General features: G+C 33.4%; 1 protein-coding gene across 1 annotated transcript in view; it reads right to left on the bottom strand.

Annotated features, from left to right (window-relative positions):
• The window catches only part of TRHDE (thyrotropin releasing hormone degrading enzyme), a 621602-nt gene that overhangs the window by 222860 nt on the left and 386239 nt on the right, over positions 1–12503 (bottom strand). Inside the window, exon 7 of the mRNA XM_051961259.1 lies at positions 4498–4563. Within this exon, the coding sequence (XP_051817219.1) occupies positions 4498–4563 (66 nt within the window). The remainder of the gene's footprint in view (positions 1–4497; positions 4564–12503) is intronic.

The following is a 12503-nucleotide window of genomic DNA, read 5'->3' as shown; positions in this document are numbered from 1 at the left end:
TATTTTCCAGGTCTGTTGTTTTCTGAAGTAGATATTTCACATTTTTTCTATTTTTTCATTTTTTTGGTTTTGCTTGATTGATTCTTGATGTCGCCTCAATTCATTCATTTCCATTTTTTCAATACTGATTTTTAATGAATTATTTTCTTCATTTCCTTTTTTAAATTACTTTTTGTATTTGTCCAACTGAGTTTTTAAATGAGTTCTTTTATTCTATGTATTTTTTTTTTCTTTTCAATTTTTTTTTCTTAAGGAGTTATTTTCTTTTTCCAATTCACAAAATCAGTTATTCAGGGAGTTGATTTCTTTTTCCACTCTATCTTTTAATGAGTTATATTCCTTATCCAGATCCTCTTGTCAAGCTTTCCTTTCCTTTACCCATTTTTCTTCTAGTTCTCTTTTAAGATCCTTTTAAATTTCTTTTATGAGAACCTTGTGTGATGGGGACCAGATCATATCCACCTTTGGGTTTTCATCTAGAGACAAACTCTTTTTAGTCTCCTTAGGGTTGGAAATCTGCTTTCTTTCAGTATAGAAGCTATCTACAGTTAGAGTCCACTTTGCCTTTTTACTCATTTCAAAAAAAGAGAGAGCGAAAAAAAAACAAAAACAAAAACAAACAAACAAAAAAAAAAACACTGCTGTAGTCTGCTTATGGGGTAGTGAGATATTTCCAAGCTGCCTCTACAGACAACAGGAAGTGGCAGTGAAGTGAGAATGGGACAGCAGTGGCTGTGCTGGGATTAGTGGTTGCATACTGAGATTGCTGAATCCTTTCTGGTGCTGGATGGGTGTGGCCAGGTCCTGAGAGACTCTAGCGTTTTGGGATTATATTCTTTACCCTCTATGTTTATAACTTCTCTGCTGATCTACTGGATTGCTGCCAGGGCAGAGTATCCAACACTGTGGTAGACTTCTTCCGGCAGATTTTCCCCCAGTGGAGACCACACTGCTCCCCACTCCAGTCTTCTCAGCGTGAGCTGTTCTCTATGCTCTCACTGCTTATCTGCATCTATGCCTGGCCTAGCCCCATTCCATCCCTGCACACGAGCAAAAACAGACCTTTTCTGGCAAATATCGAGATTATCTTCTGTTGGTAATGTATTGTGTTCTCAATATTTGTGAGTTCTGACAGTCAAGCACTAATTCAGAGACTGAGTTTTGTAAAATAGTTTGAGGGTAGAAGAGAGCTCAGAAAGACATATGTGTCCTCTCCACCATCTTGGCTCTGCCCCCCACCTTCTTTTATATAGAAGAAAAGTGAGACTAATAAAAATTATGTGATTCACTCAAGATCACACAATTCCCAGCTCTCAGACCAGTGTCCTATCTACTTTGCCATGTTGTTTCTTCATGGATTCTACTTTTCTGAGAGATCTCTGGGTTGCACTCATTTGCTACCTTTTCCTTTTGTTAAGAAAGTTCTGTCTTTAGCACATGTGACTCCTTTCACAATCTTCTCTGTTGTCCCAGTAAAGGAACAGTGAATGACAACTGGAAAGGATTCTGTTGGTTCAAAATTCATAGACATCTCCAAAGGAACTCTAAGACTGGTGGCTATCAATTCTGGTTTCATAAATAAATATCATCTTATGTCATTACCTGATTGCCTCTACTGCTATGGGAATTGTCTCAGCCAAATCAAAATTCATTTCTGTTTGGAAAAGTAATAAATGGTAATTTGGTACAGATTAAACTTGTATGATTAGTACTCTACCTGAAGGACATTAAGTATTCAAGAAGTTTTTATGAATTGGTCTGAGAATTTAAACAAAATTTATATCATCTTTTCTAAAGGAAAATTAGTCCTGAGTACTTAAAAACTGCCTTAAAATTAATTACCATTTCTATGATGCTTTAAGGTTTGCAAAGCACTTCACAAATATTATCTCATTTTATTCTCACAACATCCCTAGGAGGTATGTACTATTATCATTCCTATTTTAAATTGGGGAAGTTAAAGTCAACAGAAGTGAAATGACTTGACCAGGATCATACAGATTATAAATGTCTGAGGCTGGGTTTGAATTCAGATCTTCCTATTTCCAGGTTCAGTACTGCATACACTGCACCATCTCACTGCCTCTTTACAATATATTTATAAATATAATCTGCCTACACCCACACATATATCCTCTAGCTTGATTTTAAATAATAAACTTTGATTTGTTGGCATACAAAATAATCTTAATGAACATGAACAATTCAGGAGATTTTTTGGAAGTAGTAATTTTGACATTCTAAATTAGCTCTTTGAACAAGTTGTAAGACAAGACTCTCCAGGGTCCTCTTAAGACAAGAAAGCTTGTAATTTCCCACCTTGTGACCACTCAGATCCCTGACACATAGTATCTGTTCAGGAGGTCAATTCCAGAATGTACACCATACGTCTTCATGCACAAGATATGCTAATTTATTACTAAGACACAGAAGCTTACTGTAAACTAATCCAAACTGCTGATGATGCACTAAATCAGGTTGAGGGATGAGCATAAATACAGTGGCCAATGAGATTCAGAAGGATACAGATCTGACTCATCAATGAAATGTCAGGGAGCAAATGAAATGGAATTTTGACAAACATAAGGCGCCACATGCTAAATTCAAAATGAACCAATTCTTGTAATTACAAGCCAAATGTAAATGTACCACTAGGCTCCAAAAAGAGTCTGCTCCAACAGAAGCTAACGACCAAACATCAGCTATCTTAAATTATGACTTCACTAATTCACCAAAAAAAGAAATGTCTATGAAGAACACGCATTGTACGGAAAAGAACTGTATGATAAAGACAGGTTCTGGAGCAATAAACATTTTGCAAAATTTGTTTTTAATCTGCTCTTTCTATTGAGAGATGTATAAACACTGATGTGGACAAATAATATAAATTTTATGTAATAGATAATTTAAGATTATTAAGATAGGGAAACTTCACCTGCTTTTTCACTCATATAGGGAGTGCATGCATGAGAAATTCCTCTTCACCAGTGTCCAACAATCCCTTTTCTGCAATTTATAATTTTAGGAAGGTATCCAAAACATTGAATAGTTAAGTAACTTGCCCAGGCTTAAATATGCAGTTTGTGTGAGAGACAGGACTTGATACCAAGACTTCCTAACTTTGTACCCAATTTTCTATCTACTACATCATGCTACCTCTCTAGATAAATCAGTTGCCAGAGAAACAGTGACTATGTTGAGGTAGAAGAACTTAAATGTCCCAATCACACCTGCATCTCTCAGCAATTTGGTAAATTTCAAGGATTCTGATCCTAACCTTTCTGTATACTCTCCATATATCTTTATTTTTTAAATTATATTTTATTTCACATATTCAATTTCTTAAAGAAAAATCTATAAGAAAGTGATTTTCCTAATAAATTTGTGAATATAATAGTCTGTAAGCCATAGAATAAAGGAAGAAATTGGCAAAAACATGCCCTACAGATTTAGTGATCATAATATTCTACATATGAAGGAGAATTAATTAGATACCACTGGAACACATAGTCAAGGCTCTTATTAACACAAAACTTCAAAGATATTTGGGGGAGGGGGAAGAACAGAGGAAGGAAGTAATTTCTCCTTACAAAGTATTTCCACTCTTTTTTGTTCAATATAGCTATAACTGACATAACATATTTAACTTTTACTTTATATTTTACTTCTCACTAAGTTTTGGTTAAAAGTAGAATTATAGTACTAAAATATGACCTGATCCCAGATGTAGTTTATTTAAATTTCAAAATGAAAAGCTTACCAAGAACAGATAAGATTGATTGTTCTCTCTGTCTTAGCATAATTGTATTTCAGGTGAACATCAATTTACTTTAAAGGACATTTTTAAGTAGCAGAATGCAGCATAAATAATTCATCAATCACAGCTGCTGGTGATCGGATTTACTCAAACAAATTCCAACAGAATAAAGGAGTTGTATTGTTTTCAATATTTGTGTTTGTTTTCAAACAGTTTAAGAGACTGCCTTTACCATGAATCACTGCCTAGAAGATTTCGAATCCAGCCTGGAAAAATTGTTTCTGGCTATACAGATTATAGTTTTTTTAGATTTTTCAGAATCAAGAGTAATCTCTATATATCTAAGTCAGAAGCAATAGTAAATGTATTTGGGGGAGGATGGGTAGAACATGATGGGCTTTTTTCACATACATCATTCTAGCAAGATTACTATTACTCATTTTTATATCTATATCAACTTTTAAACATAATTGAAGAGAAGTACATTTTTCTTTAGCAAATCCTATCCAGATTATTCTAGTTCTTGAACATTTGAAAATTATTTCAGCTTGGCAGGGAACACATAGGCACACACAGTAAGAATTGTATCTACAACTTTGACACTGTTTACCTTTTCAATCAAATTCAGCAACCCTGTATTGGTGATTTGCTAAATCTTGATATATACTTTGAAAAGAATATTCTGACAAGAATTTATGAGGGAAAAAAAGAAAAGAGAGAATAAAAAACAGGCTACTTACTTGCAAACCCCTCTGAAATAATGAATGGCCCATAAAGTTAGCCAACATTCGGATTAAAGCCGCACCCTGTAGGAAACAATATGAAAAGGTTCTCTTTCAATAAGGAACAAAAATAAAAAAAAAAAAATCACAAACATACATACATATGATGAAGTCACTAAAAATTTAGGCCCTAAAATAGGGCTTGTCTAAATTAAATTAAATATTTAATCTCACTTCTATTAAGTGAATTTCAGAAAAAATAGAATTGTCAATTGAAGAAAAGGCTTTATAATTTCACAAGTATAAACAGACCTTTTTCTAGCCACAACACACAATTCTCTGTAAATTCTGAAGATATTCATCTAGAATTATTGCAGCAAAAATTGAAATTAAAAACAAATGCTGTCCTGCAACCTATCTGGTAACAACCTTGTCTGTCTTCAGATGACAGACATTGTTAACCATGGGGTCTATATTCAAAAGTTTTATATTCTGGCATAATTTAGCAAAATATGAACTTCAATGCTATAGTCTTAAAGAAATCAGGATCACTCATCACCATGTGAAGATGAGGCACGATGTCTAGAAATACTTCCCCAAGGTATAGCTATTTGTTAGTAACAGTTTTCTTTTTCATCTAACAAAAATAGAGGCTTAAAAGTATCACTATCACTGCAGAAGGGCTATTTTCTGGATGTGCCCTGTGCAATTCGAGAAATAGATTATAAGTAGCAAGTAATTATTTGATGTTGGACTTAAAGCTTGGAAATCTTTGGAGCAATTTAGCCCAACCCTTTTTTTACAAATGAGCTCTATGACCCTGAGCAAGTCCTTCCCAGAGACAACAATTTTTTAAGACCAGAAGTTGCAGATGACGATAAGATTCTAGATTTAGAAATGGAAGGGATCCTGAAAGCATCATCTAATACAATGACCTCATTTTACAAATAAGGAAACTGAGGTTCCTACAAGTTAAATGGCTTGTCCATGTTCACACAGGTATTAAGCATCAAAGGAAAGTTTTGAACCTCGGTGTTCTGATTAGGAATCAGACTTGCTATTATTGCACGTGTTACATGAATAGAGGAAATTTTACCTGGGGAGTTCTCAATACCATTGAAAATGAAATCATAGATGCAGACTAAAATAAACAACAAATGAACAATTACACAATAATAAAATAATAAAAAAAGTGTTGTGGTATCATGAAAATGATACCTCTGAGCTCTGAGCTAATTATCTGCTCAGTTTGGCCATAGGAAACTACTAGGCCCTGAATTTAATCTAAGTTTTATGGATGTATTCAATTGTCATATTCACCAAATGAGATGGTGATACTATTAAAGGCATTAGTACCTATTTAGATTAATATCTTACCTAACTTTTTTTTTAACCAAATGCTTTCCTCCTCAAAATATTCCTAGGATCATCATCCACACTTTCAGGGGTCCTCAAACTTTTTAAATAGGGGGCCAGTTCACTCTCCCTCAGATTGTTGCAGGGCCAGACTATAGTAAAAACAAAAATTTTGTTTTGTGGGCCTTTTAAGTAAAGAAACTTCATTGCCCTGGGTGAGGGAGATAAATGTCCTCAGCTGCTGCATCTAGCCCACAGGCCGTAGTTTGAGAACCCCTGCTAAGTTTCAAAGAGGCTGACACTTCTCCAACCTCACTCACTTCTGACTCCTAAAACAATTATGGGTGGTCAGGTTTAGAGCTGAAAAGATCCTTAGGGCTCATAAAGTATGTTTAGTCTTATTTTATAATACTAAAGATAGGATTTTAAGTCACTTTAAAGATATAATATAAATGATGACAATGGTGATACTAAGCAACATTTACAAGACACTTTATGGTTTTCAAATAGTTTCATATGCAATGTCTCATTTGATTCTCTCATCACCACAGTTTATTAAATTCTGCGTAATACATCTTTGTGTAAAACAAGCACTTTCTCTGATTTTTATTTAAGTAATAGTTCATGTGACAAATTGGGAGAAGAAATCTGGGCTATATATTGCTTTCAATTTCATTTTTTCCTCACTTCATTCTACCCAAATGTCTGAACCATTAAATTTGTGAGCTCCTCAAGGACAAGAACTGTTTTTTGCCTTTTTTTTTTTTTTTCTATTTCTAATGCTTTACACAATGCCTGGCACGGAGTAATTAATATTGATTGGTTGATTAATAGAAAATCACAGAATCTCAGAGTTAGAAATAATCTCAGAGACCATCTAGTCCAACCTCTTTGCTGCCAGGAATCACTGTTTCCACACTTCCAACAAACAAATGATCTAAGCCTTCACAGAAGATAATGCAGGCAAGTGAAACTCACTACTTCCTGAGGCAGTCCATGATGCTTAGAAATCAGCTCTCTTCTTAAAAACTTTTTGTTTTAAATATCCAGCCTAAATTTGCCTTTGATCATCCATTATAACACAGACAAATAAAAAGATCTTGAATCTAGGAGAAAATGAGGGCCAAATGGATTATGTCATGGGATGACAGCACATCACTGCTTTGCCAGGTTTTAAGACAAGTAAACATATACAAAAAAAAAAAAAAATTCCCATTTCCCCAATTTCCTAAAGCAGTAACATATAAAGTCTTTTGATTGCATGTCTCTGTCAGTTTCTTCTTAAATGAACATGTATCGTTTGTTCATGTGCATGTGTAATGGGCTGAGGCTTGAGATGATGCACTGAGATCCCAAGCACATGAGACTAAATAGTAATTGGACCATATTCTATTAATATATAAGCTTGGGGAAAGAATGGCCCCCGCCCACTCTTTGTGCAAGTCCTGATGTGTTGTATAGGAAATGATGATTTTGGTGGGTGGAGGCAGGGGAGTAGAAAAGGAAGGGGAGGAGAGACTGCTTGCTTCTGCCATTGCCACGACCTTTCAGCTCAGACCTCTCTCTCTGCTAGCTGGCTTCCTGTCGCAGCTGCCCATATTGCTATCGCAATCCTTCTTGCCCATATTGCTATCGCAATCTTTTTTCACCTCTTCACTTCAATAAAGACTGAAGATTTTCCCCTTAACCTGAGTTCCTGACTCCGGTTGATTTTAAATACGCGGTCATTACATGTATGTTCACTTAAGTTATGATCATTGTGCTAATAACTATACATTATAAAATTATATTACATAAAAATACTACCAGAATAACAAAAAGATGAAATAATATTTGAACATATAGTAATTAGAAAGCCATTGGAATTTATTGACTAAGGGAGTTTCGTGTTCCTACCTATGATTTAGGCAAATCATTTCAACAGGTCCTTTCCCAAATACTCTGAATTTGACTTACTTTGTATTAATTCTGTCTTGAGTTATTCCCCATATAATTATATATGTACTTTGTCTCTCCTTTTAGAATGTAATCTCATTGAAAATAGGGATTGTTTCATTCATTGCATTCTTTTCTCTAATGTCTTGCACAGTGTCTAGCACACAATAGTCACTTATAAAGAAACTTTCGGGGAAAAGGGAACAATATCCTGGAAAGAAGTAGAGAGATAGGGAATTTTCATGGTGTTAGTGTTGAAGACAGACTCATGATTAGTTATCACAGAGTGGTGGGTTGTGACTCACCTTTGCAAGCTTTAATTGATCCCATACCTTTGAGATAAGCTAGATTTTCCTGGTAGAAAACTCTGCCCTTTAATTTGAAGAATACTGCCCTGAAGCATAAATATATTAACAGACAACTAGAAATCAGCTAAGTGCGTCTATCTGGTTTTTTCCTATCTGTTCTGTCTTTTCTTCAATTTATGCAAGTGAGATTTTTCTTCCAGCTATTTCTTCATTAAAACTGTCTTTTTCAAGATTTCACCTATTGGCTTGGTGAAGGGCTCACAGTATGATTTTGGTGGTAGCAAATACCTCCCTGTTTTCTCTACAGCAATAGCTGTTTTTTTTATTTCTAGGTCTTGAAGTACTAGAAAGTAATTTCTTGCAATTTTATTCAAATAAGGAATTCAGAATTCCATTTTGACAAAGCAATTAGAACTGTCCATGGAGAAGCTCTTTAACAGAATTGTTAAAAGTGTGAGTGTAAGACAAGGCAGTATCTAATGAAATATTATTTTTCATAAGTCTAGAGTTTGAGGATTTTTCATGGTGGTAACTTGGTCTATTGTGAATCTATCTTACAACTATATAAAAAACCAAAGTAATTCACATTGGAAAGTCAAAGCTACTACATTCATGGACCAAAAATATGTGTCTGCCAATATTCCTGGCAGGAGACATTATACTGGGGCATATGTATGGGGACCATATTTTCTGAACCAAAAGACATAGCCTGACAAATATTTCTTTAAAAAGCTTTATAGAAAGTAATTTATTTTGCAGATATTAGTGCACTCCCAGAGAATACATGATCAGTAGTAGTTGGACACAAAAAGTGCAGAGAGGTTTCCCCTAGTGTATGTTCATGAAGACTGAAATTGCTTTACCTTAAAGAAAACAAAAAGAGAATAAAATTATATTATCTATGCTCTACTTTTATTATAATAAACCATAATAATGTGAAAAAATATATATTTATGTGTATATATACAAATATACATATGTCTACAAAATCACAAATGGAAAGAATAAAACAAAACAAAATGTGAAATTATAATATTCAAGCTTGATGAAAATGAAGAGTATGGAAGACAATTTCCCAATGCTTCTCTGGCAAAGTCTATAAGTGTGAAATATTGCATATAACATCAAAGTGTTTAGAAATAGTGACTGATTTTACTGAAACTTTTTTCTCTCTTCTTATTTACTTTTTCATAAGAAATGGTTCTGAGCAAGAAAGAAAAGAATAATACATTGGAAAAAAGATGATGTAAGATAAAAAAAAATCATTGCAATTATTTTTATAAAAGCAAAATAATGCCATAAGTGCTTCTCTAAACTCAGACAAATCTCAAGAATCCAATTGCCATGTTTGATAAATTTCACCACTGAAGGTTTTGGTCTGCTTTACCTCAAATACACTTTGTTCTTTCTCCTCCTATAAATTTACATTTTACAATAATACTTAATGGGAAATAGTAAGTTTTGTAAGTAGTCAGTAAAACAATTATCAAGTATAAGTATAAGTGTATTTATGGGCTTCAGTATCATGAGCTCCATCACAGGAGATGAGTAGATCTACAAAGGAGTAGAGGCTTTATCTGCTAATGGGGTTTACTCTAGCCATATTTAGAGTTCAGGAAATACCTGACATATATACCCAGGTCCTCTTTTGAGTCTTTTCAGAGGTTCCTTGGTGATATCAATTTAGATACTTGAGGCTGGAAGCCAACAAATTTCACTTTTCCCCCTCCTTTCCTTGAAAGCTTGAAAAACTCAACAACTTTCTAAATGTAGAACCTGACTCATATCTGAGCTAAGTGATTTATTGCTTTAAGTATTGTGGTTTCATAAAGCAGACTGTTAACCTGTCCAAACCTTAGTCTACAGCAAGAGAAGAAAAAACAACACTCAGTTGCAAACCCTTTGATACTCATTGCCTTCAAACTTAGCCAAATTTAGTCAGTTTCTGGTGAGCCAGTCACTTTCTTGGCAAAGATAGACCAAGACACACAGAGAATTAAAGACCTGAAGTTATTTTAATGGCACTAGGAGTATTGTAAATACTGATTGGTCCTTACAAATCTATTAGGTGGTTACACTAAAGTAATCTCTACCAATTTAGTCTATTACATTCTAATATTTGTTGTAATCCCTCTTGAGGAAGAAAAAAATTAATATAAATTAATTCCACAGTAATTAATGCCAGGAAGCTATTTGATAGATGGGATTATATATAAATTATATTTAATTGCTGATACCCAGCTGAGAAAGGCCTTTTTGTTTTTGCAATTAATTTACTGAACTTGCAAGTACTGGTTATCATATATAACATATGGAAATTATATATATATATGTGTATATATATATATATATATATATAATATATATATATATATACTAATGTCAAAAAAAAAAAAAACGCAGCTGAAAAGCAGCTGCTAAAATGGAGAGAGATGGAGAATAACCGAGATTTAATAGGATCAAAACAGGCCCTTCAGTTCCTATCTAATAATGCTGTTAAAGGGACAGTTTGAGGTATAGATCTTTGAGAGGCTTGTGGCTTTGCACTAATCTTTTATTTCTTCTGTTACCATTTTGGAAAATTGAATAGCCTTCTTTAGTCTGGTGAAACTTTTATTTGGAATTGAAAGTAAATCCAGTCACCTCTCTCTCATCTACAAAACAAGATGTTTGCACTAGAACTACAGCCCCAAGATCAAATTGCATGTGTGGTGAGCTAAATTTTTATTCTTCTTAATTCACATGAATAAATACTGGGTATCCCAAAAGCTTAGTACAATTTTAAGTTTTAATAGCTCTAAACTACATTAACATTTTTGGGACACCTTGTGCAGTCATCTATAAGGAAAAGATTCTATCACATATTTGGGGGACTATATGTAAGGCTAAATATGAAAAGTAAAAGTTTGAAATCCCTAAAAAAACAATAAATCAATAACCTTTCATAGGTACCTATCACATTCTGGTTTTGTATTCAATATCAATTATAACAATTACTAAAATACCTTTTAAAATGAAAACATACTCGTTTCACTTTGCATGTTGTGTGTTTTGTTGTTTCTCCATTCATGACATGACTAATATGAAAACATGGTTTACATGACTGCACATAGATAACCTGTATCAAATTCCTTACTGACTTAGGAGGGATTGGAAGGAAAGAAGAAAGAATATCTGGAACTATAAACTTTATTTCAAAAATGAATACCAAAAATTATTTTTACATGTAACTGGAAAAATAAAATTCTATTTAAAAGAAAAAAATGAAATGGCAAACTAAAAGTTTTTACATATATAGAATTATCATTTGTTTAAATTTTTATATTAGTATCACAGTTGTCATTGTTGCCATCAATACTTTACCATTCTGGTGCCAGAAGTAATGAAATACAGTCTCAAAACCAAATTCAGGATCCAAATCTCAGCTCTAATACATATTGATTCTATTGTTCTGGACTCTGGATTCTCAGTGTCTTAAGCAACATTCTGAGACCATTGATGGCTAAGAAAGAGCTAATAATAAATTGGCAGAATTTTTCTGACCTTGGAGTCCCTATAACAAGAAAAAAAATCACAGGCCCAGTCCCTTTTTCTGTTATTATTCTTCCTTATGATCCAATTTTATTGATATATACAGTACTCTAGAAAGAACTCTTACCAATGCTCCTTTTCTTCAATGCAGAGACTTAAAGAATTGCCTAAAGCCCTGAGAGTTTAAATAACTTGCTTAAAGTCCTACAATCATATGACACAGGCAAGACTTTAATCCAAATTCTCCCAGATCTGGGGTTACTGTCATCTAAGCCACATGGGCTCTACACTTGTTTTAATTAAAACTCCTTTTAGCTCAAAAACCATCCAGATGTACAAAGAGCAATATTATGAAGAGAGAAAGAGAGCAGGATAATGTAGAAAGAACTAATACTGTATGGTGAAACTATGGCATTTAAAAGGGAAGTCATCTAAGGGTTCTCTGTATTTGACAAAGTAGTAGACTATTGTAATGCTCTTAAATAAAACTCGGAAAAATTACAACATAAGAGTGATCCAAGGTCAAATAGATAATGTGTCAGATACACAGCTTGTGAATATATATATATATATATATATATATATATATATATATATATATATATATGTATATATATATATATATATATATATACACACACACATATATATATAATATTATTATTACACAACTTAATTATGCATATTTGTGTCAATAATTTATTAAATAATAACAAGCTCCAGATTAAAACTTTAGTCATCTTTGAGTCTTCTCTATTGCTCAATCTTCATAGTCAATAAATTTCCAAGTCTTATCAATTCTGCTTTCTCAATATCTCTCATTTTCTAGCTAGAGTGATAGTCACCCTAGCTAAGGACCCCGATTTTCCTTTTTAATAGCTTTCTAAATGGTCG

This window comes from Antechinus flavipes, chromosome 5 (genome assembly GCF_016432865.1).
Source record: "Antechinus flavipes isolate AdamAnt ecotype Samford, QLD, Australia chromosome 5, AdamAnt_v2, whole genome shotgun sequence".
NCBI lineage: Eukaryota > Metazoa > Chordata > Mammalia > Dasyuromorphia > Dasyuridae > Antechinus > Antechinus flavipes.
Note: the sequence above shows the minus strand (reverse complement) of the source record. Positions and strands in the feature narration are given on the sequence as shown.